This window comes from Pseudogymnoascus destructans (assembly GCF_001641265.1).
Source record: "Pseudogymnoascus destructans isolate 20631-21 unplaced genomic scaffold scaffold_12, whole genome shotgun sequence".
NCBI lineage: Eukaryota > Fungi > Ascomycota > Leotiomycetes > Thelebolales > Thelebolaceae > Pseudogymnoascus > Pseudogymnoascus destructans.
In genome coordinates, this window is record NW_020167531.1 from 1,135,649 (window position 1) to 1,144,850 (window position 9,202).

Here is a 9,202-nt window from a genome sequence, read left to right on the forward strand (position 1 = left end):
TAAGCTATATACTGTGTGAGAACTCCTGCCCCGTTGCACCCGTGAGAAGTCCTGTGTGATTTTCCGAGCGCGAACCAAACTTGTAGAATTCAATGGGGCCACGGCCTTTACTTATGCCGTCGCCCCTAAGTGTTACGACGGAACAAGAAGGCTGGCCAACTACAGGACAGGAAGGAGGGAGGTCGCATGAGACCGGCCCTGGTACCTGGAGGGGCAGCGGGAAATAGTAGTTCCGAAAGTATCACGTGACGGACTCGCAGGATGATGAGAAGAGTCCTAAGAGTCCAGGACTCCGAGGACTCGAGTGAGTTCCCAGGAGTCCACTAGGCACGTGACGGACTCGCAGGATGATGAGAAGAGTCCTAAGAGTCCAGGACTCCGAGGACTCGAGTGAGTTCCCAAGAGTCCACTAGGCACGACGCCACTATATAAGTAGATAGTATTTCCTTAGATAGGAGCTTCGTGCTCAACTCAATACAGTATTTGTTATATACTAGTAACGTGTTACTTGAAGCCTTTGTGTCTGATCCCCTGCCTCCTCTGATAAGTAAACCTTTACGCAAGAGAACCTCTGTGTCTTCTATCATTTAGAAGTCAGCGTTACACTAAGCTACTCTACCGTACGAAACTACACTAATATGACTACGTTTCACTAAATGTAGTTGCCTGATTCTGCCTGATTCCTAGGGCCAGAATCACATCTCCCCCGACTTTGAGAAAAACAGGTCACCTGACCTCCTTTATTCACTCCCTATTTTCCAGCATAAGAGCCTCACTTCTACCCGCCTTTCTTCTTCTTTTCTGCTTTCTTTTCCATCACTCGTACGAACTGTCTTCGCACAAAGACAGCACCCACCACCATCCTCCTCCCAACTTCTCTTTTCTTCTTGTGGAAGATGTCTTCTTCGGTCGACTTCCGTGCGGGAAGCACTGCGTCGGGCGGGCTGGGTGGTGGTGACGGTCGACGTCGTGGTGGTCAGGGTGGTGGGCGTGGCCGTGGAGGCCGTGGTGGCAAGGGCCACTACACACCAAAGGTATGTGTGATTTCCCATTTCTGTAATGGTGGGTGCACCAGATATGAGAATCTAGCCACCCAAGGAAGGGATGAATTTACTAAGACAACACACTGTCTTAGGAAACAGAGCCAAAGGGTTGTAGCTTAGACTATTCCACAACGCAGCAATCAGGTGTATGATGTGGTGAAGTGGTTTAGACAAGTTGCAACAAATGTTGAGTCTGAGAACTCAGGGGTAAGTCAGAGGTTAGCACCTCACTGACTTTTCAAAAACAGAGAATAACAAGATCAATGCTTGGAAGCTTGGAAAAGACGTAGAAGTATGTGCTAGTCGATTTACTGTATTGCCTGCTTGCCCTTTCTTAAGGAAAGGGCAATCCTATTTATGCCAAAGGAGTGTAGTTCTCTCATTTTCCATGACTTTCCATGACTAACCAGGCTTGGTAAATGTATTAGAAATCAAGTGCGACCCACAACTAGCTTGCTAATCATGTAGTGAACGTAAGAGAATCCCATAGAACCATCTCTTGGGTTCCTAGCCTATAGGAAGTGAAAAGGAGGTCCAAGGTCAGAGTACCTATAGACAAATTATGTCATAACTTAACCAATCTTGTGGGTAACTAAGGAGCGATGACGTGTAATGAATCATAGAGGGTTGTAGAAGCTTCTAGAGCTATCGTTCATGTTCCTAGGCCTCTAGTTGGTAGAGATATGCCATGTGGTAGTATTGGCCCACCCCCTTAAGGAGGAGATTTTCTTAATAACTTGTTCAATGAGTGTCCAAATGATATGCCGTGATGTATGTAGCATAAACAGATGTAGTAGAAGAGTTTGCAGCAATCATTGAGTAGTATTGCTTCTGTTGTTGGTGTGATAAGCCAAGATATGTATGGTGACTTGTAGGTTTGAGGAGGAGATTTCTAAGTTTGCTCTTGAGTTTGATAGCAAACTGAGTGCAACGAATGTCAGTATGACAATTTCGTTCGGAGTTCTCACTTTCGTCTCGTTCGGAGCTGATATTCTCACAGGGCGACTTCGTCACGAGCACCACGATGGCGATCGAGGCAAAGAAGACTGCCACCGCTGACGTGCAACACGTCATGGCCGAGTTCCCCGTCCGGCGCCAGATCGTCTGGCGTAAGAACCGAGAGACCGATCTCTCGAAGCATGGTTCGTACGGCATTGCCGTGGAGGTGCAGGCGCGTGGCAACGACAATGCCACACCTTGCAACTCTTGCGCTCGTGGCGCTGGTCCGTTCGAGACTGGCTGTGTCTCCTTCTCCTCCGGCTATGGGCCGGGAAACAAGGTTCCGTTCGGTGGCGCATGCGCCAACTGCTTCTGGGGTGGCCAGGGCGGTCGCTGCACTTTGCGCGTTGGTGGTGGTAAGTTCCCTTCCTCCTTCTCCCTTCTCCTGTCCCGTACTGACCTGTGGGAGCCCGCACCCGTGTTCGTTCGGGATCCTTGTATCAAGACAAGGCCCGTACGAACACCCATCTCGGGTCAGGTTTCGACCTGAACACCACCGACGGTGTGCGGGATGCTCTGGCGGAGCTTCGTGGGATGGAGCGTGCCCTCTCTGCGCGTGGCAGGGCTTTGGAGGGGGGTGCGACAGTGGAGGATGTTTTGTCCGAGGACGACGTGGAGAGTGAGGGTGAGGGTGAGGGGTCGACTTGGGAGGGATTCGAGTAGATAGCTTCATACGAGACAACAATACGATGATTTCCCTCTGCTTTTTCTCTGCTTTCTTGTGACAAATGAAATATGTATAGAGAATTGAGCACCTTCTTCTTTGGGGCTTTCCGTAAAGAGTAGTTCGTACGAGTATCCCGAGCGAACTTCGTACGGGACTTCTCATTCCTGTTTTTAAGAGGGGCAAGGCCTACCCTCTGTTGCTCTTCGTTTGAGCTTTCCTCTGTGTTACCAACACCAGATGGGCTTCCGTCTGAATACTGGACTGCAATTCCAGACTCTTCGTTCGGACTCTCTTGAGATAGGGGTTGCAAGTCCCTACTCTCAAGATCAATATAGGAGGCAGTTGTGACTGCAACTGGCAGCTCCTGTGCGGGTGTACGCATTTCCTGACTCTTCTGTACAGTCCTTTCGCTCGTCACAATAGCAGGTTCGTTCGAGGGGGCTCTAGGCTGCCTTTCGTTCGAAGGTACGTCTACCTGTATTTGCGTATTTGACTGAGGGATCACCGTAGGACCCTGTAACTGAGTATCTACACTTCGAACGATCGTTTCCGAAGGTATTTGTTGGGGGGTAATAGTATCATCTCGTTCTTCTGCTTGTGCCTCTTTTTCTTCTCTCCGTTTGAGAGCGAGGACTCTAGCCTTAAGCTTCTTGAAAATAGCCTCTTCGTACGAGATATCACCTATTTTTCCCTCCCCTAACTTGCTTGAATCTAGTCCTCTAGATTGTAGATTCAGCCATTCACGCTTAGTGATCATAGCCAGTTCCTTATAAGAATATCCTAGAACGCCTTCTTGCTCTAGGAGTTCTCTAACTTCGTCCGAAGGTGATATGAGTTCAAACTTCGAACGGATAGTGTCTAGATTAAAACTAGAACTCCACTGTCCAGTTTCCTTATTAACTGCTAGGTCGTTCAAAGGTAATAGCCGGTTCCCATGTATAAGGCTTTTCACGATCTTCTTGTGGCAATCCTCCAAGGCATAAGTTCCGATCGGAGCTGCCATGATAACCTTGTATGGTCCATACCATTTCGAACGGAATTTTCGAGGGTTCTCATCCCATACGAGAACATAGGTGCCAACCTTTATGTCTGGCTTTGGAGCGAACTGCTCGTCTCGTACAAGGGATGCTTTGATTGCTGCCTCAACAAGCTTCTTATTTGCGTTCACTCGAGCTTCGTTCGAACATGCATGTCATTTGATTATCTTCTGTACTCTGTCTTCCTCTGAGCCATTATAGGCTTCGTACGAATCTCCTGGTAACTTTGGATTGACTCCGTAGAGGAGGTAAAACGGGCTGTACTTGCTTACAGCATGAATACGGAGTCGAGTAGCAAAGACTGCTTGTGTAAGGTATTCATCCCACATCCGTACGGGCTTTCCATATAGATATTTCGTTAACATTGCCCCAATAATTCCATTGAATCGTTCGATCTTTCCATTCGTTTGGGGGTGGTAAGGGGTAGTTGTTCGGTGTTTAACCTTAGTAGGCTGTAGGAACGTTTCCATAGCCTCTGAGACAAGGTTAGTCCCATTATCCGTTAAGATCTCGTTCGGAATTCCATAGACAGCGAATATATCATGATGTATGAAGTCCATAACTGATTGTGTAGTTGCATCCTTTAATGCCTTTACTACAGGCCATCCTGTAGATCGTTCGATAGCTGTTATAATCCAACAGTTACCATTATACGTTTGAGGTAATATTCCTATCAAGTCTATTGACCATTGATCAAACAAGCGAATACTCTCTCGTTCGAGGGTATTTCGGGGCCCTCGTACGACATTGGTACGAGCGCCCTTTGACACTTGACAAGCCGGACACATCTGTATCTGATTTTGGACATCACGCTCTATTGTAGGCCACCAAACTCTATTCTGTAGAGCTCCATTTAGGCCTGGCCAACCCAGGTGTCCGTAATCCCGATGTGCTCGTTCGAGGTATACCTTCCGAAATATCGGAGCAAGGTATGCCGCTTGTCCTGTCTCTGTTTTCTTGTATAAGAGAGTATCTTTCTCTAATACAAAACTAGATGGCGGGTGATTCTTATCATCTAGAACCGCCTTTCGTAGTTTTTCATTCGAAGGTTCTTCCTTCGTACGAAGATATTTTATGAGAGCTTCCTCCCATTCATCCTCATCCACTGAGCGGATAGAATTGAACTGCGACTGGTATGCTTCACCAGTGCCAATAAAGTCAGGGCGGCGACTAATTGCGTTTGGAACTATAGCCTCTTTTCCAGGCCTATACTGTATGTCAAGATCATACGTTCTGAACTCAGCAATCCAGTGGGCTAGACGTTTTGATGGAACCTTGGTATCCTTGAGATACTTCAAACTCTCATGATCCGTAATGATCTTCGTTCGAGTATGATTATCAATATAATAACTCCACGTTCGGAGGGCGTGCTTTATAGCTAACAGCTCTTTCTCTTGAACTGCATAGTTAAGCTCAGCTCCTTGTAGCTTCCGACCATCGTACGCAACTGGGTGTAACAAGCCATCTGTTCCTAATTGTAGCAAACAGCACCCTATTGCCCATTCCGAAGCGTCTGTTTCAATCACAAACGGACGGTGGAAATCAGGTTGCGTAAGGATAGGTTCGTTCGAAAGCGCCTTCTTCAGGAGTTCGAACGAAAGCTGATACTTTGCTGTCCATATAATAGGGCGGTTCTTCTGCTTCCGTTTCTCTGGATCTTCCTCCTTCAGCAGGTCGCTTAAGGGCGCTGCTATGGTAGCAAAGTTCCGTACGAAACGCCTATAATAGGAGGCGAGACCAAGGAACTGTCGGACTTCATGTACGTTCGAAGGTGTAGGCCACTCTTCTACTAACTTTGTCTTTGAGACAGCTGTTCGGAGCTGTCCTTGCCCTACAATGTGTCCACAGAATTCAACTGTCTCTACCCCTACTATACACTTGCTTGGTTTTGCATATAGCCTGTTCGTACGAAGACTCTTGAGAACCAAGGCTAGATGCTCTTTATGCTCCTCGTCCGAATTTGAGAAGATGATAATGTCGTCAAGGTATACCATAGCAAATTTATCCAAGTAGGGCTGTAGTATAGTATTCATCATCGTTTGAAATGTAGCGGGGGCGTTCGTAAGTCCCATAGGCATCACTAGGAATTCGAACTTGCCTTGGCGAGTGTTGAAGGCTGTCTTATCGACACTATTTTGTGCCATCCGAAGCTGATAGAATCCAGAGAGTAGATCAAATTTGCTTATCCTTTTTGCAGCCCCTATTCGATCGAGGCAGTCTTGGATGCGTGGTAAAGGATAGGTGTTCTTCTTCATAACAGCATTTAAACCCCTGTAATCAATGCACATACGCCATTTCCCTTCTGGCTTCTTCACAAATAGAACAGGGAAGCCCCATTCACTTGAGCTCGTACGAATTAGGCCTTTATCCAAAAGGTCCTTAATCTGCGTAGCTTGCTCTTCAGCTTGCGTATATGAAACAGGATATGCAGCCTGATTAACAGCCCTTGCATCCTCAACATCGATCGAGTGTTCCCATTGTCTCTTAGGTGGTAACGATTCTGGGAGTTCCGAACGGAAGCAGTCTTGGTACTCTTCTATCACCGTTCGAAACTGGGTTGGAATATCCTTTGGTAATTCGTCCGAAGCTTTTCGAACAAAATACATTAACCCCTGGGAGCCCTTCGTTCGGAGTGCCTTCTTGACATGTCGGGAGGTAATTAGATTGAGGCCAGCGTCTTCTATCGTTCGAGCTGGGCGCTCCAACTGTAACCTATGTGTTCCCTTACGGTCTTTCAGTGTAACTTCCGAACGGGCCCAATTTATAGTTGGGTTAGCTGATCGAAACCATGTTAATCCTAAGATAACATCATAACTCGGTATATCCATAACTGTTGCAGTTATCGATATTGTATAGGTGCCGATTCGTACGAACAATCGTATATATTCGTTCGAGGTAACAGCACCTCCGTCTGGTAGGTCGACTCTTGTGGTCTGCCCTTGTTTTATTTCCCCTATCTTTATCGCAACCCTTCGTGCAACATACACTCAGTCTGCTCCGCAATCGAGAAGCATTTTCAAGGTCTGAGGCTGGCCCTGTAGGGTCTCTCCACTCACAACCATCGTGCTACTTCCGATCGAATTTAAGGAACCAAGGCATTCGCTCGAAGCAGCTTCGCTATTATCCTGTTGCTCATCGTTCTCCGTCGTTGGATATTCGTACGGGCTTGAGGCCTCCTGTAGCGCATCACCTAGCTGGCCTTGAAGGTCTAGGGATGCCACTAGTTTTCCGGATCCTGTCGTCATTGTCCGTTCGAACCCCCTTTTCGTCCTGAATCCTTCGTTCGGGTACAGTTCCGTGAGATATGCTCTTTATTGCTGCAATTAAAGCAAGCCTTGTTCTCTCGACACCATGTCTTAAATCCAGCAGGGTCATTCTTTGCACTTGGCATATTAGATCCCATTCCGTAGTTCTGCCCTTGGGATTCGTTCGAAGACTTCTGTAGCTGTTTTACTCTAAATAGAGCTCGATCGACGTCGTCAGCTTTATTGATGTAGGAGTCTAGGTCTCGGATATCCCCATGGTTCTCTTCCATCTTCGCACGTATATCCGTTCGAAGGCCTGTCTGGAACCTCCGGAGAATCTCATATTCTGTAGGAGTCAGATCAAGGAAGAGGACCTGGTGCTTCAAGGAATTCGCGGACTTCGTCTGCTTCATAGCTTCGTACTTCTCTCGACGCCTTTCAATCGAATGGATATCACCAAAGGCTTGCTGTAGCTCATTGCAAAGCTGCTGTGCATTTATAGGAGCTTGTCGGCTTGTAAGCCTTCGTTCGATTTGGAATTGAAAATTCGTCCACCATGTCAACGCTGCACCTTCAAAGTATTGTGTAATATACTCAACAGCTTGAAGGGGCTCAACATTCGTTCGAGTAAGCTTCTCAAAGCGAGTAAGAAAGCTAAGCATATCCATGCACCATTGTTCGCAGGCTCCGTTCTTTCGTTCGCCACTATACTTGCGGGGCTCTTTCAAAGGTAGCTGAGCCTTTACCAGCTGTTGCGATGGCAGTATTCCGAACGAAGGATGTCCTCCGAACGTAGGCTGGGTCCCGAACATAGGCTGGGTGTTGTATGTAGGCTGTGGCTCGAACAATGGCGTTGTTGGTAGGGGGACCTCTGTAGGAATAGCCCCTGACGGTGTTTCGTTCAGTGACGACTCAAGTGCTTCCGAACGGATATTTAAGAGTCGCTCCTCCATTCTAGCAAACTGGGCGTTCAGTCTCTCTTCAAAGGACTGAAGCATTTGAGCAGTTTGGGTACTCATATCATGGATCCGAGTGTTGGTAATCTGCTCAACTGTCTGCTGTAGCATAAGGCGATCTTGTTCGGACATTCGTACGAGCTGTGAGTCTCCGTTCGACATATTGCAAAGTGATAATTTCTGATAGGGGTTTGGTTTTGAAGTTGGTTCTCAGGTTTGAATGCTTCACTATTGCAGATGCAATTCTCACCCTATACTCGTATTTCGGCACGATCGTACGAACCTCGGCTATTATCGTCACATTCCTCCTCTTCTTTAATTAAGGGGTTCATTACTTCCCTTATTAAGTAAAGAGTGTGGTGATAGTGCGGTTCTTGTGGGGCTCCGAACGAAAATCCTGCTCCTTAGCAATCTTTCGTTCGAAGCCCTCGAAGGATCCAGCTAGAACTGGGCTCCTTTTTCAAGCAATTGCTACCAGATGTGATTTTCCGAGCGCGAACCAAACTTGTAGAATTCAATGGGGCCACGGCCTTTACTTATGCCGTCACCCCTAAGCTACTCTACCATACGAAACTACACTAATATGACTACCTTAGGGGGGTTGGCCCATTTTTCGATTCCATTGGACAGGATTTATCGTAAAAAATGGTCTAATACCAATATACACCATGCTACGCAGCCAATCTATTGGCTGCGTAAGCTGTACCTAGCTACATATTCTATTGCCAAGCCTATTGTGGCACTATTCCCACTTGGCACTATTCCAACAGCCAATCATAATATATAAAGGAACACGCTTACACAATAAGGTAGTAGTAGACACTATGCTAGGAATAGTATTGAAACCAGGGTTACACTAACAGCGTTAATAAATAGACACCTGTATAAGAGACAATTGTCAGAGTTAAATAATCCCAAAAATAAACACGTGACACATTGGCAAAATACACGTGATATATGGTCAACTCTATTATTACGAGGGTATAATTAAGGAGACAGTGTTTATATTATACTAATGAAGCAAATACTATATTATTATAACCCCTCCTCGAATACGTCTTGTAAACTACGTCTACTGCTATAAGCACCGTTGGTATCGTCGTCGTAGTGGTCATCGTCATCGTCATCGTCATTCTCATCATCCATAAATTGCTCAGGCCTGTCGTTACTACTTCCATCCTCGTCTGCCGAACCCCAGTCAATGTCATCCTTTAGTGTTCCAATAGATTGCTGTGCAATCTGGTCGTCTATAAGG

General features: G+C 46.7%; 2 protein-coding genes across 2 annotated transcripts; one reads left to right on the forward strand and one right to left on the reverse strand.

Annotated features, from left to right (window-relative positions):
• Positions 1-2,067: 2,067 nt before the first annotated feature.
• On the forward strand, positions 2,068-2,705 carry VC83_06610 (uncharacterized protein; the record flags this gene model as incomplete). Its single annotated transcript, XM_024470205.1, has 2 exons — positions 2,068-2,398; positions 2,452-2,705. The coding sequence occupies 2 exons, from the start codon at positions 2,068-2,070 to the stop codon at positions 2,703-2,705; spliced, it is 585 nt and encodes a 194-aa protein (XP_024323589.1).
• A 3,945-nt stretch (positions 2,706-6,650) lies between these two features.
• Positions 6,651-8,491, reverse strand: VC83_06611 (uncharacterized protein). Its single transcript, XM_024470206.1, has 2 exons — positions 7,005-8,491; positions 6,651-6,954 (listed from the first exon to the last, which is right to left on the reverse strand). The coding sequence occupies exons 1-2, from the start codon at positions 8,107-8,109 to the stop codon at positions 6,734-6,736; spliced, it is 1,326 nt and encodes a 441-aa protein (XP_024323590.1). The 5' UTR covers positions 8,110-8,491; the 3' UTR covers positions 6,651-6,733.
• Positions 8,492-9,202: the final 711 nt, after the last annotated feature.